Below are 26,211 nucleotides of genomic sequence, written 5' to 3' on the forward strand. Positions count from 1 at the left end.
CCTTCATTAATCTCCACTAACTGATCCCCAGTCAATACAACAGATTTAGGGGAAGGGGGCTGATTACAGCAGATATGTATGCTGCTGGTGTAGCTGCTTGTTTGTTGAGAAAGCATTTTTTTTCTCCTTAGAAAGCAAAATTCAGCCATTGACAACAACGTGGTCCCACACCTGTACGCCTACTGGAAGAACCGCTCTGTATTGGACGCAGTGACGTCTGTCATCCACTCTGCTCTCACCCACCTAGAGAGCAGGGATTCTTACGCAAGGTTGCTCTTCTGGACTTTAGTTCTGCCTTCAATACAGTCATCCTGCAGATAACAGTCAATAAATTACTTCTGCTTGGATTAACACCCTCCCTGTGCAATTGGGTCCTGGACTTTTTGATAAATTGGCCACAGACTGCTGAAATGCTAAAATGGCAACTCATCCTCCCCCATTATGCTCAACAAAGGTTCCCCACAGGGGTGTGTCCTGAGCCCCCTGCTGTACACGTTACTCACATACAACTGCTTACCTAAACACCTGAGTAACCGTACCATGAAATTTGCACATGACACAGCAGTGGTGGGTTTGAAATCCCACAAAGACGAGTTGTCGCAATGGCAGGAGGTGAAAGATCTTGCGTACTGGTGTGGGGAGAATAACCTCTTCATCAGTGTGGGGAAGACAAAGGAGCTGGTCGTGGTCGCAGTTTTCCAGGGATTTGACGTGGACCATGAACACCTCCAACATCATAAAGAAGGCCCACCAATGCCTTTATTTCCTTAGGAGGCTGAAGCAGGCCGGCCTCAACATTGCCGTGCTGACAGCTTTCTACTGGTGTGTGGTGGAGAGCACTCTCACCTTCTCCATCACCACTGGGCACAGGAACTGCTCCGCTGCTGACAGGAAGGCACTGCAGAGAGCGGTGAAAGCTGCTCAGAAGATCACTCGCAGCAGCCTCCCTTCCATCGAGGACACTTACCATCAGCAGGTGCAGGTGCAGGTGCAGGAGCAGAGCGACCTGCATCATGGGGGACCCTACCCATCTGGACCATAAGTTGTTTGACCCCCTTCCCTCTAACAACTAGGCTCAAATACAGCTTGTACCCAGAAGCTGTAAGACTGGTGAACTCTGTGCCTCACTGATGCACCCTACATAGCTCTGCTCTGCTGTGCTGCTGTTTCCCAACATGATGCTCTGTTTTTGTTAACTGCCTTAACCTCCACGGTTATAAATTATTCATTTATTGTATAGTTGTTATTTATTATATGTATAGCAATTAGTATTTAGCATTAAGTTATTACTATAGGTCTGAGTTATTATTTATGTTTACTGTAGGATTATGTTCACAGGTATACTGTTGGTCCGGAGGACAAATTTTGTTTCATATGAAAGCATGCAATGACAATAAAGAACCTTGAACCTTGAAAGTGACAGTGGCCTACTGACATGTACAACTGGAGTTACATCCAGATCATGTCTTTGCTTGACTCATACAGGAGACTTTTACTGTGGTAAACAGGTTTGCAGTACAGATGGCTTTGAGAAGATAAACTGAAAACACAAGAGAAAACACAAGAAGTCCAGGCTGACCAGTGACAGTTATTGTTGTCTCTGCTTGGTGCAGTATCTCTTTAGCCCCAACTCAAGAGTTTTGAGAAGGAGGAGGTTGGCTATGGTGTAGCTTCAGAATGTACACATATAGCTGCATGATGCAGTGTGTGAATGTGCTGGATTAATGTGGATTTCAAAGGCAGTACAATGAAAACCAATGTTCTACTTACCGAAGATGTCAATGGAAAGATCAGTTCCATCTCATGAGGCTGGTGCTCTTTGATTTTGTGTTAGTGTGACCCGACACACACTCACGTCTGAACATAAAAAGTTGGATCATCACAATCTATGAAGAAGTCATACTTAAATTGAGATTAAGAAAGAAAAGGATAATTAATTTTAAATTTTCAAATTGTTCTTCAGTCTGTGTTCACATCCTGCACACTGGGGCTGTTTGAGACACTCAAGAGAATCCAGCAATCAGTGGAAAAACTTTGACTGCAGCCACCCTTTTCCTCCAGTAATCAAACCACCACAATCTAATGCATGTGCTTAAAAATCCAAGCTCAGTTTAATGACTTTTTTTAATATATATATTTATATATTATTCCTACAAATACATGGTTTTCAGCACTTTGAAAAACGTTCACTTTCCTCAGTAAACCAAGAAAGCTAGAAATATCCTACAGTGAAAAAAGGGACAAAGACAACCCATTTTGACAAAAAAAACCCCAAAGAAAATCACAAAAAAGACATGAAAATAACAATAGAATGAAATTAAAAACAACATCCTGTACAAACACGATGGCCCAATAATTTAAGAAAATAGTGTCTCTAAAACGTTCATATTGCTTTGTACCTCCACTGACTGGGCAAAGCCCACCCTGTGCAACACCAGGCAGTTCAGACAGCGACCACAGAGGGCGCCAAATCCCAGGTGCTGATGTCACTCCAGAGGTTATGGGGTCAAGCTGCAGCCAGTGGCATGCAGGTGTAGCAGAAGAGAAACAGTCATGTTTGTGTTGTTGTTCCATGTGTTCTCTTCTTCTCTGGTTGTTTTGGCAGTAACAATACAAAGACAAGGGATGGTCACACTACTACAGTACTGCACTCCTTATGAAACCAAGGATGTTTTCACTGTTTGTTGTAGTTTTACCATTATTACTTTCTACAGCATTATTACTAGGACTATCACCATCACAGATACACCGAGTGCATCGTGTGTTTGTGTGTGTGGAGGGTTCATCTGGCTGTGTGTGTGTGTCTGTGTGTGTGTGTGTGTGTGTGTGTGTTGGAGTTATCAGTGTTCAGTGCTCAGAGCTTGTCTTCTCAAAGGAGAAACTGGGGAGAGTCAATAGCTTGGGGTTGGTGTTGGGGTTTGGCGAGCCTCCGTCCCGTCCTGAACCCTCTCCTACTCCCAGGTCAAAGGAGTCCTTGGAGTCACTGGAGGGCGCCCTCCTTCTCAGGCAGGTTTCCCGGCTGGGCAGAGGAGGGGGCATCCCTAATCCCACCAGCCCCATGCCCCCGAGTGCACCCACACCCGGGTAGAAGCCAGGCTGAGGCTCCAGTCCGTCAGGGGGGTCCACAGAGATGCATGGTGGACTCATCTTTTTCTTGCGTCTGGGCGAGGGCAGCGAGTTCTGAGTGGAGGTCTGACTGTGGATCTGCAGGCTGTCGGCTCGTGACACAAAGCCAGAGGAGGTGGAGGTGGTGCTGCGCTGGGGGCTAGACTCTACCGAGGAGCATACCTCTACAGAGTGGCGTCGTGGGTCGTCCAACCAGGAATAGGGGCGGGGGCGGGGCAGGAGGGTGCTGCGGCCCTGTGTGTCAGCGCTGTGGAACCTCTTCAGCTGCCTCAAACATGGACTCCGGCTTTCCTGGCAGCCTGTGTACCCTCTGTAACCCTCATTACTGCCATCACCACTGTCCTCTGTCATGATGTCATCGCTTCCAGCCAACCCCGTGTGGGTAATGAGAGACACTTCCTGATCGACCAATGCGTCCCCTTGCTGCCTGGCTGGTAAGTGTGGAGGAGGCAGGGAGGAGGAGGAAGAGGAGGAAGGGGAGGAGGAGGAGGGGGAGGAGGAGGTGAGGCAGTGCTGGTCATGAAGCTGGGTGTGCACGCTGCTAGGGTGCAAGGGTTTAGGGGAAGCGCCTGGTGTGGCGGGGACCAGACAGAGGGCAGGCTGCTGATGATGATGGGAGCAGGGTGAGGGAGAGTTGGAGGGAGGGGAGGAGGTGGAGGGGGATGGAGGGAGGCTAAGAGAGGCCACATTCACAAGTCCTTCATTGCTCTCCCCTCCGTCTGAACACAGGGCCTCCTGAGAATCAGCAGACACTGCAACCTGGAAGACGGGGCATGGAAGGGACAGGGGAATGGATGAAATATTCAGGAGAGAGGGGTGAGGAGATGGAGGTAAATATGCAAAAATATAGGTGTGGGGGGATCAGGGAAGATGAGAGGGGGAGACTGGTTAGTATGAGGTGATGAAGATGAGGAGCAGCAGTCTGGGTCAAAGTTCAGTCAGCGTATTCCCAGAATCCTCTCTGTACTTGTCATGGTCTTGAACTGAAATTGCAACATTTTTCCATGAGTTATAACATGGAAACACAAAGGTTGCACTGCATTACTCAATGGCAGAGTTCCATATAAAGATTTGTCAAGAGTAAGCTGAGTAAATAACTTCTGAAATAACTGGATGCGTTCTTCTGTTTTGTTTTATCAGTTTATTGTGCAGTGCTTTTGTTTAAGCAGAGCTATTAATTTGTATTCACATTTGAGAGTAGCTTTTGTTCTTGCATGACTCGGATGTTTGAGCTCCACTGTGCAGAGTGACTCATGTACAGAGTTTGACACTAGAAGACTGTTTCACATTCATCTGCTGGGGGAGAAAAGTTTCTAAAGTTTAACACGTGTACGTGCACACCAGCAAGACAATGCGACATCGCAGCTAGTTTGGATGTCAGTCCCGATCCAATATGCAACATAGTGTGATGTGGAAACTTTAAAACCCCCAGTGCAAAAACACTGAAGATACATTATTTAGTGGAGTTCGAGACATTTAGGCATATTGATAGATTCTGGAATTTATATTTATGAGGTAGAAGGAGTAGAAGTCACAACATCTAGTAAATTAAACTTTTTGCTGCTGAAAACCCATCTCAGAGACAAGTGAGTATTCAAAGCAGAATATTTCAATTGTATTAAAGCATGTCCTTGAACATCCCGGAAACTCAAACCACAATGGTCAAATTTTTTTGCTTTTTGGACAATTTTGCTCACATTTTTATACTTTTTAATTTTGTCTTTTTAATTAGGAATATGATTGTGGCCAAAAATTACTTCACTTGTGGCACTAAACCATGTTTGAATTCAGCTGACCAAAGGACGTTTCCAAGTATGTGCCAATCGATGTGAACAATATTTCCAAATAAGAAGCTCCCATTTACTGTTTTTTGTCCAGGCACGTGCACACTGCTTTTTTTTTTTTTGTTGTTGTTGTTGTTGTTTTTGTTTTTAGATGGACAGAAGGACTGACTGAGTGCTGGCTGACACAGTGAACTCTGAGCCAGACCACCTTACCCTCTAACTTTTGACCATTCACACAAAACCCTGTGAACCGTCAGAAGGATGGTTTGTAGTTAAACTTGTGACCAAATTCTTAGGAGTGTTTCCATGCTGTCATCCTTAACTCTGAACAAAACCATCTACAGGGTATGAGGCCAATAGTAAGAGGGTAAATGTAACATGTAGCTACTGCAGGAGAAGAAGAGTTAGTAAACGCAATGGTTGCTAAAAAAAAATAAAATGTCCTCATGAACTCATGACTTGTTCCTCATAGACCACAAGCTGAGAAGGGGGAATAAGCAACATTTAAATATAATCGTGTTGAATCAGGTCAATTAAAACATCTTGAATCTACAGAGATGAGGAAACAAGGCATGCATGAGTTTTAGGGCACAGCACTTTAAAGGAGAAATGTTTGGAATCATGGGCTTCCCTGCATGAGCCTGAATAGTGTGACCACAGAGACACCTAGTGGTCAAAGGAATCACAACCACGCCAGGCCAATCACCAGCCACGGCAATACAACACAGAACCACTAATAATAAGAGTGCATACTGCAACATGACGAAAAAGTGACCACCCTGTCAGACTTATGAAGCAAAATAGGGGTAAGTGCAATAACTACTGTACTCTGGTTAACATCTATGCACATTTCAAGCACTAAGCTAGTCAATAGAAAATTCACAAGTGCTCTATCAATGCGGTGCTGTGTGTACAAAATGGCCAAATGCATATGGACAGCACTTGCTGTTCTGTAGCAATCCCCTGAGTTGTATAGTTTGTAGCGTAGTAAGTGCACTGCATTGTGGGTAGATTTCTCAGCCAAATAACATCTTTGTCTGGCTTGAATACATTCTATCACTCAATTACCAAATAATCCATAGATGCAATGTTCCACTGTCCTCCTGCCACTTGTATAAGAATATAATTAACTCAAAGTTTTAAGTATTAAGGTTTCCTGCAGGCAAAAGCTACCTGTTAGAGAGTTTTAGATGCTTTGTGGCTGATGGGTAGCTGTAAACCAAAATCTCATGGTTAACAAAGGAAAAAGAGGCGGGAAGCCTGTTTGTGTTAGTCTGTCTGTCTCTTGGAAGATGAAGATGGAGTCTAGTGTTTCTGAAATGCCCAGTGGGAGCTAAAGACTGCTGTTTGATGCTGTTTCAGAAACAGGAGTATCTGTGCTTGAGCAGTAGCTCAGGGTCAGGCGGCTTTTGGGCCCAGCTGAGCTGCGATCAGAGGGTAACAGATACAATATGGAGAATGAGACAACATATGCAATATCAACAGATAGGAATCCAAGGAAGAAGGGGAGAAAAAAGGAGAAAGAAAAGTGATATTGTTTAGAGCATGCAACGAGGAACGAGATTTAGGAGAGCTTTGAGCCTGTGTGACAGGGTCACAGGGCCACAGTTTGAGGAAAAAAAATCAGGTCATCTGATAATGAACTTGAACTACTTTAAGAAAAATATAATTTATTGAGAATTTAATGCGAGAATATAGTCTCATAACAATAACTCGTCATTTTAAGAGCCATTAAAATTAGCAAGCAAATCTTATATGATATGACAACAAGCTCACAGCTCGGTGACATACTTGAATGCTTTTCTTAGGCCATTAACTTATGTTTTGATCTTTGTGCTCTTTGGCGCCACTGTCTGCAGGAAAACACCCACTGCTTCAACACACAAGTCATGTCATTGGTTTAAATCTGCTTGTAAAATCAGAATAAATCTATTTGTCAAGAACACGGCAAACATATTGGTGATGACTATTCTATGGTTCTAAAATGTAAGATATTTATCATGTAGTTATATCAAGGGTAACTACACTTTCTGAGTGGTGGTAGGAAGTTAGCCTCACATCCTCACTTTCCTCAGTATGACATAAATCTCATAAATAGTAAGCCTGTCACCTGTATACCCACAATTCTTGGATAGAATTAGGGTGGTCACCATATCAACTTTTCACTACATGATTATCGTGGCCAAAGCAATTTATGGTAATGATATCACAATAAAAATAATAATGCCATCAGTCCAAATCCATTGAGGTAGAGAGAACAGGTACACTGAATGAAGAGGGGAAAGATAACCAGCTGATAAACTAAGATTCAAAAGGCCTAACATCATGTTTATTGTTAACATGACATCAATATTTCATTTTAAAATGTCATGATTAGACAGAATTCTACTAGTAAATGAAAATAATAGCTGGATTTCTCAAATACTGCATTATTATTTCAAAAACATTATTGTATAATTCCAACTTAACTCTGTAATTTAATAATAATATTATGAGGGTTTTTTTCACATAACATTTTCACACTTTTTCTAAAAATGACATAACTTAAGTTTCTTTCCTCAGGCTGTGTGACTCCTGAACTTGAAAACTTTATTTCTGTAATATATTTATATTTATGCTTTAATTAGTTCATAGATTTCTCCATGTGTAGCATAGGGAACTATAATCCCAGCTGTGTTGCTGTATAGTGACAATTAAATGAATCTTGGAATAAAATCTTTATTTTCTTCCCCAACTGTAGCCCTAATACTCTGCTTATTTATAACCCAAAGGCCTGTAGGTTTTCATTTTCACCGAACACCCCAGCAGCTGTTTTAAGATATGTTTCTTCTGTTTACTGCATGCTTTAATCAGTAAAATGAGCTTCTGTGGTGATTGGTATGAATAAAAACTTCCAGATCAATGGGCCTAAATGGCACATGGCTGAGAACCATTGATATTAAACACAGCTTTCATCACATACAGTACACACACAGACCATAAAAGCTGAAATCAGAAATGGGGTGATTTAGTCACCTGTCTGCGGAGCGTGCGGCTGAGTGTGTGTGTGCGTCTGGGAGGGGGTAGTCGTGGTATACTCTCAGAGTCTGAGTGGCTGTGGGGGCTGATGGGTCTAAACAGGTCTGTGGGAACAGTCAGCTGTTGAGAAAAGTCCTCCGGCTGCGAACGCACCGAGCCACTGGAGCCTGCACACAAACAGGCACAGCACTGAATATGACAGGTAAGTAAGGACAAACGGCACTCAGACGACATGATTTGTATCTTCCTACAGCCATCCTGCAAGATCAAGGCCTCCCATTTTTATCCTAATAAGGCGTTACAAATCCTGTATCAAAACAAATAAATATGCTACAATGCTGTACCCGTGCTGTCATACAGTACCTGATTGGGCCCTGTGGGTACCCAGCACATGCTGGGGCTCCTGTGTCTGTGCTAGAAGGTGAGTTGGAGCTGCATGGCCTAAGGGCTGCGGGGGGAGGAACATGTAGCTGTCGTTGGGCAGGGAGTGTGTGCGTCCCACCGTAGGCTTCCTGACGCTCAGCAGGTTGCTCTCCAGTGGCTCCCCAGGATCGAGCTGCTCTGGCTGGTGGAAGAGAGAAGAGGGTCAGAGTCCCTCTGGAGATGGACGGGTTGAGGCTACTCTTTAACTCGGGCACTTTCATACTCTTTCTAACACATTCACAGTTGATATATTACTGAGACACAATGTGAACAGAGAGGCAGTAGTCATCAGCATACACAGAAAACAAGACAGGCTCTTTGCATGTTGGAGTTGACTGGCGCAGAGCTGCCACAGATCACAGATACAAGACTGTGCTGGGTTAAACTTTCCAAGCATTTTTGTTTTGTTTTTAAATTGTTTTAAACATGAGATCTCTTATGTCTGCATCTACCCCCATAGTCGTGAAAGTTTATGTAAGCCTGCTCCGTGATTGTGTGTCAGCTGGGGCAGTGTCCTGCAGCCTGACCCATTACAGAACCAGTTCACATTCATCACAGAGCTACTGGAGATCCAGCACACGTGACACCTTAGTGGCAAACACATGATAGCTCGGATAAGAGTGAAAACTACTGCAACAGCAGAGGACAGAAGACCGTACAAACACAGAGAAAGACTGATAGGAAAGGACGATGAGAAAAGACGTAGACTCACGTGTAAAGCACATAGGAAAAAGACAGAGGACGGGCAAAAGGACAGAGAAAGAGTTAGAAGACAGACACAGAGAGAGACAAGAGTAGTAAGAGTAGAGGAAGGGGAGCAAAAACTTCAAACTGGCAGGTGAGGAGGCGCACTACTCTACTGGACTGGACTGGACTGGAGCGTCACACACATTAGGCTGGAAAGGTGGAATGAGAGAGAGAATAGAAAGTTGGGTGCACATGGTTAGATTCACAAGGGTCTTTCAACACCTCTTGTGCTCCTCGACCTCTTCACTCCCCTCTTTTCCTTCCTATTTGTCCCAGCATAATCCAATTAACAGTGATTTCATTTCATGCATTGGCCAGGATTCTCTGTTGGTGAGACTGATTTTATATAAAGGAAATCAATCCCACTGCATCACCGGCTGGGGCCAAGGTTACAATGACCCTTTCTTAGGAAGATATGTGACTGCAGGGAAACTGTGGGGTCATTAATGAGCCAAACTGGTTGTTAATTATACCCTGACAACCAGATGACATTCAGCTCATTTTCAATTTAGAGGGGAGATGTCCTTTCCCTTGATGACAGCCCTCTGGGACAGGATATCACAGGGGGATGTATAGATTAATTCTCATGAGGACGCATACATAAGACTTGCTTTGGTATGAGAAAATAATGGCTGACAAAGTGGTGGTGACAAAGAGCACTGTGATGTGAAGCAGCTGGGTTCCTTCCAGGCACGTACCCAGGATGAATACAATACATCCATGTATAAGTATTTTGGGTGAGGCTTTATTTTATGGGTCTATAATTTCCTGGTAATTTCCTAAGAAGTTTCCTGGAAAAAAAAAATATGCAACTTGAGACTAATTATAAAGAAAACAGTGACAGGGTTATTGAAGTTTGGTCAGTTGTTAAGTTTAGGAGCAGCAAAAAGCTTAATTTAATATCAAATAAGTATTCACGAATTACTCATTTATTATTGAATATATTATTTTCTATATATGTTGAATAGTATGCTTGCTTTTAGAGAAAAAATCATCACCTTTTCATGTTCAGGCAACCTGCTGTTCACTGGGAGTGTTTTGATTGAACACTGCCTCCAGTCCCTGTAAGTAATAACAAATTGCACAGTTGTTTCCAGGAACTTTCCTATAAACTTACAGTTACATGTAAGAAATTATAGGAAACCATTGGACCTGTATAACAAAGCACTAACATGTTTTCTGTAGCCATCATATGTGGTCTCATGAGTAGTTAAAAATGAGCATTTAAGATTAGATTTTTACATTTCCGACTTTGGCGCCCCCCACTGGTAGCATCATAGAGATACTATATTGTCAGTATTGACAGACTGTATTAAAGAGCTGTGGCTGCTAAATGCTCTACTGCATTCACCAGGTAATTGCTAACTCTGTCTGCTGTTGTGTGTATTGGGTTCTGTACAGCGAAGCAGAACATGTTGGTTTGATGGGAGGAGTGACAAATTCGTCAAGTGGTCATGTGATCCATTATTATTATTAAAACAAACTGATTATAGCTGCTTTAAATATTTTTAGATGTGCTGGGACCGCAGCTGTTAATGAGCTGTTTGGCTAATTTAGTGGTTTCGGCGGACAAGAGGCTTTGAAAGTGCCCAAGGAAAGGAAACACTACAAGATACTGCAGAGAAGGAAGAGTAAGAAGAGGGATGAGAGAGAGAAAGGGAGAAAGAGAGGAACTGTCAGTACATTGCATTCCAGACTGGTTAGAAAGAGGGGGTTAAAATCGTCGGGGGCCGAGTCGTCTGTCAGAGCTAGGGACCAGGATTTCTCAGAGGCCAGAGACAGAGCTTCCATCTCCGCTAGAGGGATCTAGGCAGGAAGAGACAACGGCTGGTGAGCAGAGAAAACAAACGCACACTGCAACACACAAAAATGACGCTACACACAGAAAAAAACCCTGTAGCTAACAGGAAAATACATGTTTGAAACATATAAAACTGGAGGTATTTAGCAGAGCACAGAATGAAGAAAAGAGACAAATTGCATATTATTGTACGGCACTGGTATTATTGGATTGAGGTGTTACCAACAGCAATATTATGTCACACACACAGACACACACAAATGTACAACCTGATGATTTTGAACAAAAGACACACATGATGCAAATGAGACAGTCACACTCTTCACAAACAACAAGACAAGATGGGGATTCATTTATATTCTATACGTCATCATGGTGGATGCATACATTTGACACCTCTGGGAACCTACAAACCTTAATTCACCGAAGATGCCAAGATTCTAGTTTTGAGTTAATGAACATCACTTAACTCTGCAGATCTTTCAGCCCTGCGGTGTTTGGAAGCCTTGAGCATTGCTGGCCTCTGTATATTTGGCCATGTAGCTGCTTAAATGTGGGAAATGCTTTCTGACAGGGAAATGGGTTCTGTGAGCGGAGAAGAGCAGGGGCCGAAACTCAATGGAAAACATTTCTGCTAGGTGAGAGGTGGCCTATGGCATCTAATCATGACATCCCAAACCCATTTAAAGCTTTTAGAAGATGGGGTTTTGCAATGCTAATGAAATTGCCCTCAAATGTGGAAAATAGGAAGCCAGATGTATTATTCAGCGGCTCAGTGATCCATAGCTTATTGATTGAACCATTGCTCTGTAGACTCAAGGGTAAGAGTGTGGTCTGCTTGTTTCAGGAATGCGTTTGGTGGGTTTTCACTTTTGGCATAGACGGGTTTCACACATATAAACACACAAACATGCCGCACACAAATGAAGACATTAAGCTGCTTAGAGAAAACAACAATTCTAAACCATGCCACTGAGGCTGCTGAACCAGACGAGCAACCTGCCAAGCACTGATGAATGTAAGTGAGAGGAGACATGAGCAACAGAATGAGATCATAGCTAAGGCGAGATTTGATGAAGGGCCGGTTAGAAAGGGAAAAGTATTCTGTGGAGGAATGCCAGTACAAACATGGTAATGGGCGTAGGGCTGCACGAGATGTACAAAAAAAAAATCACATTATCATATTTTTTCATTTATCTGATGAAATTAAGTTTTTACTTGATTCCTGCACAACTAACTTTTATTTTGTAGCCCAGGGATTTTGTGGTCTACAGACTTTATCCATCTTTAAGTAATTTTGTCTGGAGTCATTAAATTTCTTTGTTTTATTAAAGCAAGTAGTAAATCCTGCCAATAGCGGTGAGATAATTTCACCTGTTTTCAATCAAAATCGATTGTTTCAACCATGCTCATCTCCCTACTGTGCAGTTTATTTAAAGGGTCAGATCACCCAAATTAAAAACAAACATACACCATATGGACAAAAATATTGGGACACCAGACCATTACACTAACAGGGACATTTTTCTGTGTGTTTCTGTGGGAATTTTTGCCCATTCATGCAGTAGAGTGCAAAAATGCCTGGCTCACAGTCTTTGTTCCAGCTCATCCCAAAGGTGTTGGATGGGGTTGAGGTCAGGGTTCTGAGTGGGCCAGCCAAGATCTCCCACACCAATCCCATCCAGCCATGTCTTTATGGACTTTGCTTTGTGCACTGGGACACAGTCATGCTGGAATAGAAAAAGTCCGTCCCCAAAAGGGTTGGCACAAAGCTGGAAGCATAGCATTGTCCAAAATGTCTTTGTCTGCTGAAGCACTAAGATTTCCCTTCACTGGAAATAAGGGGCCAAGCCCAACCCCTGAAAAGCACTCCATACCACACCTGAATTCAATAATAAAGGGGTGTGTCTCAATACTTTTATCTATATAGGGTATATTCTTTCTTAGCTGGGGTACAGATGGCACCAACCTTTAAGGCAAAATGAAATATACTTGCAACCTCTTATTATATACCTATGAGTTGAGACCATTTCAACATTACATACATTTAAGAGAAGAGACTGAGAGATTACAGAAAAGAATTTTGATAAATTAACAAAATTCTGAATAACAGAATTTTAATGAGGTCTGCAGATTATCCTGAGCAGCAACCAGAACATTGTTTCTGACTGTTTGATGTTTAACATGTCATTATTAACAACAACCACAATCACCAATCACAATCCCATTCAGCTTTTTTTTTTTTTTTTGCACAGGGGATTGGAGACAAAAAAAGATAAATATCTCAAAATTATTGGGTTCTTTTGGGTGAACAGGCCATTTAAGGACATTATCAATTGTTTTAAGTAAGTCGTGCAGAGGGATGATTATATTTTCCTTGTGCAAGTGAAAACAAATCTATCTTCAACACTTCTGGATTTTGTTTTTGATAATCAAAAATGACAGCAGCATCTGCTTCGTTGTTCATTTTCTCATGTATACTTGTGCAGCTCTACACATCTGTGAGAGATAAGACCCACTGGATATATGAAATGGAGGAAGTGAGTCATAGCTCTGGTGATTATTGACCTTCTTGTCGGTGTTGTGCTTGCTGGGCTTGGGGGGCAGCGCGTAGTAGTGGCAGATAGAGCCAGACAAGTTGTCCATCAAACTCAACTCTCCCTCCATTGAACCCTGGATGACCAGGGAGACCGAGTCAAACTGCGCTCTCCGCTGGACAAACTTAGATAATGCAGAGAAACAAGATAGCAGAGAGAGAGAGAGAGAGAGAGAGAGACAGAAAGAAAGAAAAAAGGGGCAGAAGTTTTGGAAAAAAGACAGGGATGGGAGAGAAAGAAAGACAGAAGTCAAGACACACACACATGAATAAACATTGAAATAAAGAATGGATAACAAAAAAAGAAAGATAAGGAAATAGGCAGTCCATCAGGAAGAAACAGATATACAAAACAGAAATAAGACGAAAGAAACACGGCCAAGTAGAACTATATTATCTGGCAAACTGTAAATATTTTATTATGTGACTAGCAGAGCAACTGAACATACTTGACCTGCTCCTGACCGACATCTGACAGGCTCTCCTGTGTTACCACTTAATACCACAAGGGGTCACTACAATACTGCAGCAGAACAGGTCTCCCATAGGGCTGTAAGAGAAACTGCGGCTTAACCACACATATTTTGGAAGAGTGGCCAAGGAAGACGGATAACATCTTAGGGGAGGGAACATAACGACAGCGAGACCTTTATTTCCTATCCACAAAAAGTTCCCTGCTGGCTGGAAATAGCTGTTGAAGTGAACAACCGGCCCCTGTGGTCCAGCTTTCCCATGGCACTGTGACCTGTCTGTGACTGGCATGTCCTCAACAGGGACCAGCTACACACACATACAATCATGCACCCACACAAACTGTAAAACATCCTGATGTGGGTCAGTATGGCTTACACAGAGTAATGAATTTGAATATATTTGTAATATTCTGGATATTTACTTGGCATAAACTCTAACTATGGAGTCATTATCAAACAGTGTCTGAAATGTGAAAAGAATACATCAGTTTTCTGGACGCTGTTCATCATTGTTTTGGACGTGTCACTTATAAATGTGTCCACTTATATTCTGAAAGGATGCCAGAATGTGCAGTGAATATATCCTAATATGGCCATATCCTCTTTAGTTTGTTTACATAGGAACTACAGTCAGTAGATTGAGACAATGAAGGGACATTCATCCCAAGAAATTCATTATTTCAGATACCATCCGGCATTCTCAGCCCTCAGCATGGGCCAGCAGAGAATTAACTAATGCTCTGGACTGGAGTCAGATGACTGGGTCATCCGACTGGCCGCACAGCCTGGCTCCCATCAGGAAGTGACCCAGGAGCATCTGTCACATTGTGCACGATGCTGTGTGGACCACTGAGAATCGAGCAATCTTACCTAGATGTTATTTGAATGTGCGTCTAACTTTTACTTATGCACAACAATGCAAATCTTGAGAATGTATGCAGCGAGACAACAGTGCGATTTATGTAGACATAAAGTCCCCAACATGACATGGTGTTTTTTAAAGTAGCCTCAGGGATGTCATAAATGTATCAGTGCAACTAAACAATCTATCTACAAAATAAATAATTCAATTGTTCTGATTTTTGAGTAAATTAACTTTGTTTCCATTATTCAGCACAAACCTGACAGGTGTTTTGTGAGAACATCTTAACATGGCTGAAGAGGAAACCACATACTGTATTAATTCTTAAAAACACTATGTATTTTTAATTAATAGTTTATATATATGCCAAGATTTCTGACAGTGGTTCACGTTGTGTTGTGTTTAAATGGTTTCCCAGCAAACCACTGCATTGTAACGAGATGGGCAATTGTTAATCACTTCACCAGTCTACGGTTTTAACATTGTGGTTGACTGTTATCGGATATAACATTTATGTATATCGTATTATATTGAATCTCTGGTCAAATTCTTTGCAAAAACACAGCCCTACATACAAACATATACATAACATATAAGCAACTTAAAAAGATTTATCACCTCCAGTGGGGGCTCCAGACATGAAGCGGGGTCTGCTCTGATGTTAACTGAGTCTCTGGTTATATCAGCTGTGGGAGAGTCCACTGGACCGCCCCTTTCCGTCTCCCTGCCCCGTCCGACAGTGGACATCCAGGGGGAACCGCCAGAACTTGACCGGTCTATGCCTGTTGCCATAGGGTTTAGCTGGGGTGACCTCGTTGCCATGTCATCTGCCTGGAGACGGTTCTCCAGCTCCAACTCAGCCTCCAGCTCTGCCTCCTCCTTGGCTTCCTTGTTGCTCTCTTCCAAGTGTTTCATCAGGACAGCGATGACAACGTTGACCAGGACAAATTGAGCAGTCAAAACGAAAGAGACGAAGTAGATGGGAGAGACCACAGTATTGTAGCAGGTGCCGGTGTCATTAGCACAGTCCCTTAATGTGTCCTGGGCAAAACATGAAAACCGTACATTAGTACATTTGCTTGAGACTCCACCAGCTAAAAGGCAGAACATTGATAGAGGATGACCTGGCAGAACCCTGGATTACATTCAGCAGTGAAAGTTTGGAATGCCCAGTGGCAATGTTTTTAGGGATGGGAATGCCAGTCAGTCCACTCAGTCCAATAATATCTCAAGCATTGTTGTAAGGATTGCTCTGGTATTCTATATGGACACTCATGGCCCTCAGAGGACAAATCCTCATGACTTTGGTGGTCCTAACCTTTCATCTAGCACAACAGACGTTGACATTTTTGAATTACACAATGAATATTTATGTTGTGATCAGCTTTTTATTAGTGCAGAAGACTGTCTAGCTACAGTATGGTTAAAGTTAGGAAAAGATCATGATCATGGTTCAAAAAGCTCTAAAATGGGGCAGAAAGTCAGATCTCTGGTGCAAAAGTCAGTTCACTTTGCCCATTGATCACCAAGACCTCCACTCTTACTATCTGCCTCATTACACAACTGACACTGAACGCTGACATTGGACTTGTGCTGCATAACCTTCCCATATACATGTGAAATGTAGGAATAAGTTAGGGATAAGTTAAACAACCACATAAAAAGTGCATGAAAATTAGATGAGTTATTTTAAAGTAGTAGGCAAATTAGTATCTAAATTGCCCTTAAGCCAAATTTGAAGCAGTATGTGTATGCATGTCTTCACAGTCCCAAACTGCAGTCTTAGTTTCACCTTCATTATGCCATTCCAGTTGTCTCCTGTGGAAACTCTGAAGAGCAGTAAAAATGCCATCCCAAAGTTTCGGAAGGTAGCATAGCGCCCCAAACCTTCACATGGGTGCTGCTCATCGCAAACTGGGAAGACGAAGAGGAGCAGGGAGGGGGAATGAAGAAGGGTAGGAATACCCAGAGAGACATGAAGAAAGAGTTTTTGAGACTTCCATGGCCTTTTGAATTTCACAATGCACACAATGCACACAACACAGGGATTTGCAATAAAATGATAACTGTTATACTGTTGTATTACTTGAAAGAGAGTAGCTTCAATTAGAAATCAGTTTGAGAAATCAATAAGGTAATTCAACAAGGACTTTAGAAAGCAGCAAGATCAGAAAGATTAAACCCATAGCCAGAAGAATTAAATACTTGGTGCATGCCTGTGCATGGACTGAGTGGTATGTATGCACGTGATTCTCTATGTGCGCTTTGTCTGGTATGCCTGACTGCCTGTATGCACGGTGTGTGTATCCTTACTCAATTCACCAAACAGCTCCACTCCCAAGGCTGCAAAGATAAAGAAGAGAAGCATGAAGAGAAGACCCAGATTCCCCACCTGCAGAGAGACAACAGGAAGAAAGGGGGATTAGTCAGAGCAGAGAAATCCCTGGCAAAACAAACCAATGATGAGGGACAACAAACAGCTCTTTCCATTGAGAAAATAAATGGAGGGCCATGATGAAGCTACACAACAAGAAATGTTTTTATTCATGAAAAACAAATCACAAACCACAGTGGGCCAATATAGGCTGTTAGGCTACTGCAGCTGTTAAAGTAACATTTAGCCTATAGAATGATTATGAACTTTAATAAAACAATCGATGTAGTACGCTAGAGAGCAAACAGTTTGTGGAGAGAGGCAAAGCACCAGCAAATACGGATTGAAGCAGAATATTTAATTAGACAAAAAAAAACAAATAATGAATTTTGGAAGTGATTACAAAATCTTAATCTGTCCATGGAAAAATGATTTTTTAAGCAAGTGATGCTTCGGCACAATGCGCTTCCAAGCCACAGTTGACAGTCCACAAAACTGAAATGAGCTTGAAATGAGAATCTGCTTTTGCCTGAAATCGAGGATGCATTGTTTCAAGAAGTTTAGGTCGTAAATCTTCCTCAGTCATTGCTGTAAACTGATTATGTGTCATGCATGTATGCTGCATAACACAAAGGAGTAAAAAAGCAAAATATGAAAAGAAATATGAGGAGCTAATGTGCAGCTGATCATGCAGAAGAGTGTAGCAGATAATAGGGAGTAACAGCTTTACATATAAAAGGGCTTGGGTAATAAAAATCATAAGGGTTTGCTACTTCTGCTACTGTTAATTCTAATCAGCATGAGGCAACATGCTTACACCTCCACCAACCCCTATTATCCAATCTATTAATTATGAAGACTACTGACGAGCTTGAGGCGGAATTAGCCTGGAACAACACTCAATCTCTCTCTGAATGACAGCCGTAGCATCAAAGAACGCTGCAAATATAGGAGTGTTATTTTTTTTTTTCTCTCAATCCAAACACTGCCAAAGTTGTTCTACTTTACCAACTCCACCACCCTCAAATCCACCCACCATCGTTCAAAACAAATCCGCGAGCTACACTTGCTTCTCTTTTCTGCAGGGAGCTGGTTATGCAAATACGGGGCTCTAGAGTTAGCAAAAAGCTCATGGGAAACAACAGCGCCCCGAAAAAGAAAATGCCTTTGGGATGTAATTTTAAGGACAGTTTTTGTGAGACATGTGAGGAAGTGAGAGATCGATCCATGGAGGAAAATATAGACAGAGAAGGAGAAGAAAATTTAATGGCTTCAATGGATGTTATTTAACACCATTAACTGTGTACCTGAGGCAGGGCTTGCATAACGGTGTCCAGCAAAGCTCTCATTCCTACTGCCATCTTCAAGAGCTTCAATACTGTGGAGACACACAAAAACAAAGAGAATATGAAAAAGTGTCTTACCAATATTAAAATTGTTCAGTCTTACGTAACAGGACAGGGACTTGTGCCATCACGCCTTCTGTGAAAATGAAAGGACTCAACATTTTCCCGAATAATCCTGCTCCATTTGTGTCGTTACAGATTTCCTTTTATTAAACACCATCAAGATTTCACATAGCCTGACTGAGGTCATATCCTGATTGGGGTTGCAGTTTGATGAGGTCACTGCTATGCCAATGTGGTACACCAAAACCAATAGATAATGCATAATAATGAATGGAACAGTAGAGATACACACACAGTTTTTTTGACCTGGACCACTGGTTACCAACCTCATAGCAAGGAGGTTGAGGGTTACTGAAAGTTACGTGCGAAATATCCAGTATACACACATATTGTAATTACAAAGCACCAACAATCCAAACACTTGTTGCTACTGTTAGGTAGCTTAAAGAAAAAGTTCAAAGAGCAGAAATATTTTGATCGAACATGGTACATTGGCCAGGACGATCAAATGTGATTACACTGGAGCTACTGTGTAATCCAGAAATCTGCACTGACCATCTGAATATGCAATGCATGGTGACGCACATTGCCAAATACACACACATTGCACACAAGATCACGTTTGTGTCTTCGGTGTGTCAATATCGACTTCCATGCTGCTCCTTTTATTACACGTTCAGTAATCAGACAACACAGCTGAGCTTCCCTCCTGTCCAACTTATCTCTTCTTTCTCTCAGCTCTCCTCCCCCACCCACCCCCTCCAACCTTCTCTTATCTTTAATTACCTGGACAAGTAATCAGCCTGAAGCACATGGGCTGTTAAGCGTTTCTTCCTCTTCTTCTTCTTCCCTCCTGCCAAATCTATCCCGTCTCTTTAACTCGACTTCCACCCTTTTCCACCCATCATTGTCTCTCCAGATATACTTTATGCTCTCTGTCTTTCTCACCCACCATCATACCTTCCCTCTATTCATTCATCTGCTCTTTTTGAGTTCTTGCCATCTTCTTCTAATGTATTTTCAGGTCAGAAGATCTTCATCACCCCTGCTTTTTTATTTCTCTTTTCCTCCCTATCTACTCTCATTTATTCCCTCCATACCCAGTCTCTTACAACTTAATTCACTTACTGTCTTAATGTGTCTTGGCTCTCTTCTATGCTCAGCTATCTTTCCTCACATCTCTCCTGCCTCAGTATTTGTCTCTATAGTCTTCTCTCTCCTTCTCGGTGCTGTGTTTGTCAGTTGATCATGTTCCTCTGTGCCATCTGGTCGACTCACACCCTGCCTGAACCCTGCTGAGACCCACCATGCAAAAATGACAAAGAGGGGAGTCCCAGGGACGTGGCTGTTTTACAAGACATCTTAAAGGTACAGCACCATGAAAGAGACTACAGAGTGTAATTGTCTGTATGAGAGAGAGTATCAGGGAGAATGGGTGAATGGACAGGACAAGGAGCAGAGGGTTGATACCTCGTGCAATCCTCAGCACTCTCATGATGCGGATAATGGTGGGGTTGATAGGCAGAGAGGCCTCCTCAATCTTCTCCAGAGTAATGCCCATGATGGACAGCAGCACAATGACCAGATCCAGTTGGTTCCACCTACAAACAAACACACACTCATTAAATCCCTTGCACAAACTGCAATTACTTTTTGTTGCTGAAACCTGAAAAGCTTGGTTGGCTTGAAAAATGGATCTAAACCAACCATGAAAGTCATTCATTTCTAAGTCATTTTGCTTTAGTGAAGGAATGTGAACTTGAGCGACCTTGACTTGAATCACAATAGAGTCGTTGGTCTTCACTTGGTGTTAAAAGTACTCACATATGCGAGGACCCAAAGCCAAATCAGATGATTTCATTATAGCAGACACAGTCCACCACCTGCCACTCACACAACCAATCACAGGGGAGGGACACACACCTTGACATTTTTGTATGTTTGCTGTTTAGAAGGGCTCAAAAGATTTACATTTCTCAAGAGGTGGATATGAAGATGGATATCAGTCAGAAGGCAGCTAGCCAAGCACACAGATCAAAAAGAAGGCAGAAACAACTAGCATGGCTGTGATGATCTTGTTGATTATTAAACCTAGTATTATTTCATTAATGTAAATGCAGGAGCCATTTCTAGTGTATGTAGAACAACACATTGGTCCAATAGGTGTCACCTTTGTGCTTTGTACCACTTACAACATAGGCGAGTAAGAAATATTCTGGAAAAGACAAGAAGCAGAAGTCAGACTCTGTTATTTCACCTGCACCTGCTAAGTGGTTCTACGATGAAGACGTCAGTTATTAGCCTGTCTATGTAGCCCTTCAGTAACCTCGGGTTTAGGCTTAGCTGCTACAGTACACATTTAAATTACATACTGACATTATTTGCACTAAAATGTCATGTCTTCTCAGCCAGATTTTGCTTTATAAAAAATTACTAATGTAAACAAGGCTGGTAAACTGTTGTGTCTAAGACTTCCAGTTTAAAAGTCGCCGAAATTGGTCGTTAGAAGCATCTTTAATAACTGTTTTGATTTGGTTTACTGACATCAGCATTTCTCTGTGTCTGTGAAGCCAGTATGTCAGATTTTGGTTCTGTATTTCAGTGATCAGGTTCCGCCACATTTCTGTTGGGATGAAATAACTTGATTTTCTGTCAGTGCACATGCATGCTTGTTCATAGTGTCAAATAGAAGCTGTACATAAAGCTATGCTATATGTTTTACAACTTTTCAATCATACGAGGGTGTGTATTTCGCACTGCAAAGATAGATTTTGTGTTGACTATTACTATAATTATCCATATCCATCCATAAAGCCCAAACTCCTGTCATACACAATTAACTAATCTCACAAACTTTACATTGAGAGACCTATCATTTCCAGGATGCGTGAAAGTATGCAGGCTATTTCAATGTTATGAGGCAGATTAAACAGAGCAGCAATTGAATCATTTCATTTCAGTGTATGATAAAGATAGTTCAGTCAGACAACTCACGATCATAGCGATATAGCGGTGCAGCTCAAGTTGGCTGCCTGAACTACCTCGCTCCATATATTCCCAACTCAGATCAAAAATCTGCAGGCTACTTTCTTGCATCAATTCTGTGACTTGACCAAACCTTATTTTCCAGCTGCTGGACAGTATATGTGCACTAAACAAAATGTTTGGAAGAGAACGGACATGTAAAAAGTGAGGAAAGAAAGTCGTGGGCGGTCGTACTTATCGGGTTTTCAATTTCCATTGTTTTCCACAAATCTGCAGTTTATCCCTCACATCCTCATTTAGATACTCAAAGAGCCAACACAAGAAAATCAACTTAAAATTCAATGGGATAGGCCACTAGTCCTTGACATCTTGGCCAAATGTTTATCTCTGTGTGTGTATTCCTGTATGTGAGTGAGGGAGTGTGTGTAGTGAGGTAATATCAAAGTGGAGCACTGCCAAATCCAAAAATCATAATGGTCTACTCTGGCAAAGAGAACGGACATCATGGAGCCCTTGGTGGTCAGCTCTGAAATCATGATGCCTCTGCTGAGGAGTGTGTGCGTGTGTGTGCGTATCCATGTGAATGTGATGTGTGCTATTATACTTTAGTGTTGTTGTAATTGTGTTTGTGTATTATTGTGTGGTTTTCAGCGGGACGCCAGGGATTTTGAAGCTATGAAATCATCTAAGGCAGCATGTTTTATGGGCACTTAACGAGGCCGTTTGCATTCATGCAGGCCTCACTGAGATCCATCCACTGGAGCACCTTAGAAAAAGCTCATTTAAGCTCTCTGAATGCTGCCTCAGATTTTCCACATGACTCAGAGGTTAAAGAACGGTACCTTTAACCACTAATGTATTACAATATCACAGTCACTAAAATGTCAAAGCCCTACACTTGGAGGTTAATGTTTATTTAGGATTTCTGTCTGATCTGTGTCCAGGATCTTTAGGAAAGGTCATAACTTTAGGGAGCACGGCAGTTACATAAATACTGACTTGTCCTTGAAGAAGCGCCGGAAGCCGAAGGCCACCAGCTTGAAGACGGACTCCAGCACAAAGATGAGGGTGAAGATGTAGTTACAGATCTTCAAGGCCTCGGTCAACTCCTGAAGATATCAGGGATAGACATGATAAGGATTGATAAACTTCAGAAGTACTATCAGTCAGATGTGGCTTGCCATTGTTACTCATTTAAAGGTCCAGTGTGTAGGATTTAGGGGGATTTATGGGCATAAATGGGACGTAATTTTGGCAAAACTTTAATATAATATTCAAAATTATATTTTCATTAGTGAATTATTACCTGAAACTAGGAATCATTGTATTTTCATTACCTTCGAATCCTTCTTTTATATCTACATCTTCTGTAGAGCCATGTTCCTCCTGTAGCACAGACGGAAGAAACCAAACACTGGCTCTGGAAAGCACCTTCTGTGTTTGAGTTGGTTGCAAACACACCACTAGATGCCACTAAATGCTACACACCAGACCTTAAATGAAATATGTTGAAAATCAATTCAGTTATCTCACTCTGTTGGTGTCTTTTCACTTTTTAATGGGAAAACAATCTGTCAGCTTGACTACAATAAATTACTTGGCTATTTTTTGCTGTGTAAATATGCAACTTTGCTGCATGTAAAAAGTGACCTTTAACAGACGAGGAGAGAACTGGTGGTTAGGAGGGATTTTGCTAACTGGTGGCAATTCATTGACTCACAGCCAGTTCCAATTGATGATACGTTACCACCTCCCACTCTCCCCCATTCCCATCTACCATGTCTTACCTCCTTATCTATCCTGTAACCTTCTATTCTTCTAACGTTTTTTACTCTGCTGGCCTTTTCTTTCATGCTGCATCTCTGTTTATCTTTCACTTTTGTGGAATCTTGCTAAATACAATCTCTCCCTCAGCCTTCTTTTGTTCTACCTCCAACTCAGGGTTCTGATCAAGCAGGTGGCCAATAATATGTAAAAGAAAAAGAAATATTTCTAAAAGGAGTGGAAGACAAACCCCAGCTGGAGCCCCTGCCTGCTGGTGATTAAAACAGGGGCTATAAAATCGAAATATCCAAACCAGACCTTGGTTATGAATTTGTATTACCTTTCAGGTTTACCAGCTGGGTGAAACTTGCTGTACCCCATGTTAACTGGAATGTCTACAGTTTGAGACATTATTATAAACCCTTTTCATTCATCTTTCCCTGTTTTACTGACTGTATTAATCTCATATTTATTGTTTGGCCTCCCTTTTACAGTTCACCATTGCCATAATAGTCCTTAGCAATTTTTTATCTCATTTACATTTTTTTCTTTTGACATAATGCCTATTAAGGATGGTTTGAAAGGTTTATTTGTTTTATTATTGGTATTTTATTATTATGGTACAGCTAGTATAACTGACAGTATTTGAAATCCTCTGAAGCCATAAGCCTGGTTTTCCAGGAAAGGATTAAAGCTAATATTCCAGTGACATTCAATTAAAGACCTGTGCAGATGAAGGTCTTCTTCAGAATAAGACCTTTAACACCCAGTATACAGTATCTTTTAAACTTCAACATTTTCATTCCAAAAATGGTCTTAAATATTTGCATAATATTTTAGAACTCAGTATTTCCTCAAGAATAGTTTACAACCAGACTAAAGGACACAGAATCAGTTATTTCCTTTTTAGTCAGTGTAGGACTGACCCAGCATGCAAACAAACTGCATCGATTTCAGCCTATCATTACCCCACCTTCGTCCCCACACATCTGACCTCAGGCTGCTTGTAGTGCTCCATGGACATGGCGATGACGTTGAGCCCTATGACAATGGTGATGAACAGGTCCAGGTAGTGGCTGGTGCACATCTTGTGGATGAGCAGGCGGGTGGGGGAGTAATCGGAGTAGTAGGGCTTACTCTGAGCTTCTGTTGGAAGTGGGAAGTAGTGGGGGGTGGGGTATCAGGAGTGGGGTAATGAGGAGGGGGAGGAGGAGGGCGGGAGGAGGAGGTGGTGTTCATAAAGTGAGATAGGAAGTAATACACTGGGATACTGTACAGTAGACCTGCTGTGTTGAGGACTGAAGCCACCAACGCTGCTTTGAAAAGAGGGTTTAGTGAAACACGACAACACATTCACAGGTGTTAAAGTCACTCAAGGCAGTATTAAGAATGTGCAAAGAGAGATGTGAAGAGATTAGAAAAGAGGAAGGCAGATCAGATAGTGGACAAAGAGAAAAAGGGAGATTCCAGCCAAGCCCTCCTGTGGTCTACATTCATGACTAATCAAATCAAATCTCTCTCATTCGATCAACAATTATTTAAGTGAACTCTCTGAGTGAGTGTGATGGGAGATAAATAACACTGCCCAACATGTGTGTGTGCATGTGTAAGAGACTCCATGGAGAAGGCCGTTGGTCTGGAGATTTCTCTTTCTCTGTCTATCTGATCATCACATGACTCAGCCCCCCTCCTTTATTCCTTTCACTTCCTCTCAAGAAAAGAACTTAACGCAGGATGTTTATCACCTCTCCATCCATCCGAAGAGGATGGATGGACAGGCTGGGAGTTAGGATGAGGAAGAGAGAGGAAGCACGCTCCATCTATTATGTTATCAGTCTATAAGTGAAGGAGAGGCTCTAGGTCACACACACGCTGTGCGCGCACACACACGCACACACGCAAACACAACACTCAAAAGGTAAAAGTCCTTTGGGTGTTGGGAGAGCTCCCTCTATGCCCAATTAGCCCAGGTGTGCTGCTGCAGTTGCAGCTGTACTGGGCTCGAACGATTCCCATAAGAATGTGGATGTGCGTGTTCAATTCATGGTGCGTGCCTGGTGGTTTCCCTGTTGGAGAAACTCCACCTATAAATCAGGGAAGAAGATGGGAGAGCTGAGTAGGCAGGCTACCCATCCATCCATGACGTTAAATATATATACCTGCATCTATTGGAATTTAAATGAATCTTAAAGAAATAAACCCTTAAAGGTACAGACTTACCCTCAGTGGGGGACCCAGAATATTCTGACGTATATGGTAGATGCAGTGTTTTCTAGTTGTTTTTCTTTAATTATTTCTAATTCCTTCAACTTGGCTGTTATGTCATTCAGGATTAAGTTACTGGGAATTAAACTCAGCTTTCCCTGAAGATGATGAAAATGATGCCCTACAAGCTAATATTTTACTTTTAATGACTTTTAATGTGAAGTGTTCAGTTAGAGTTTAAACTTTTTGACAGAAAGCTTATGTTTCAAACCAGCGGTGTGGATTTTGAAAAATATGACCGTTTATCAGGCAGGGACACAGCAGCAGGTAGCATCAAAAATGTTAAAATAGATGCATAATGACAAATGTAGGATCGAGGTTCTACAGCGGAATTAAGAGCAACAGAGAGGTAACTAAGACATGACTCATGACTGTTGTCGTGTGACATCACTTTCTATAATGAGGAAAAATGTTATAGGGAAATTTACATTTAACCTAAATTCATCAAGGTGAACATGAAAAACCTATTGATTTGGCATAACAACAAACAACAAATCAAAACTGGGCGCAGACCAGCAAACAGGGAAAACTTCTTTAAAAATATATTGGAGAATATTAAGAATTAAGGAGACGTGTATCTAATG

General features: G+C 41.9%; 1 protein-coding gene across 9 annotated transcripts in view; it reads right to left on the reverse strand.

Annotated features, from left to right (window-relative positions):
* Window positions 1-1,975: 1,975 nt before the first annotated feature.
* Window positions 1,976-26,211, reverse strand: part of cacna1g (calcium channel, voltage-dependent, T type, alpha 1G subunit) — a 134,211-nt gene continuing 109,975 nt past the window's right edge. For 4 of the 9 annotated variants that reach the window (XM_046376693.1, XM_046376692.1, XM_046376690.1 and 1 more), the window contains 12 exons: window positions 24,357-24,508; window positions 22,598-22,707; window positions 20,084-20,214; window positions 18,512-18,582; window positions 17,144-17,222; window positions 16,623-16,744; window positions 15,449-15,871; window positions 13,468-13,620; window positions 10,782-10,904; window positions 8,292-8,493; window positions 7,926-8,095; window positions 1,976-3,885 (listed from right to left, as the gene is read on the reverse strand). In XM_046376693.1, the coding sequence (XP_046232649.1) occupies window positions 2,848-3,885; window positions 7,926-8,095; window positions 8,292-8,493; window positions 10,782-10,904; window positions 13,468-13,620; window positions 15,449-15,871; window positions 16,623-16,744; window positions 17,144-17,222; window positions 18,512-18,582; window positions 20,084-20,214; window positions 22,598-22,707; window positions 24,357-24,508 (2,774 nt within the window). In that variant the 3' untranslated portion in view covers window positions 1,976-2,847. The remainder of the gene's footprint in view (window positions 3,886-7,925; window positions 8,096-8,291; window positions 8,494-10,781; window positions 10,905-13,467; window positions 13,621-15,448; window positions 15,872-16,622; window positions 16,745-17,143; window positions 17,223-18,511; window positions 18,583-20,083; window positions 20,215-22,597; window positions 22,708-24,356; window positions 24,509-26,211) is intronic. The other 5 variants (XM_046376697.1, XM_046376696.1, XM_046376691.1 and 2 more) reach the window with 4 other exon arrangements.

This window comes from Scatophagus argus, chromosome 21, assembly GCF_020382885.2.
Source record: "Scatophagus argus isolate fScaArg1 chromosome 21, fScaArg1.pri, whole genome shotgun sequence".
Taxonomy (NCBI): Eukaryota; Metazoa; Chordata; class Actinopteri; family Scatophagidae; genus Scatophagus; species Scatophagus argus.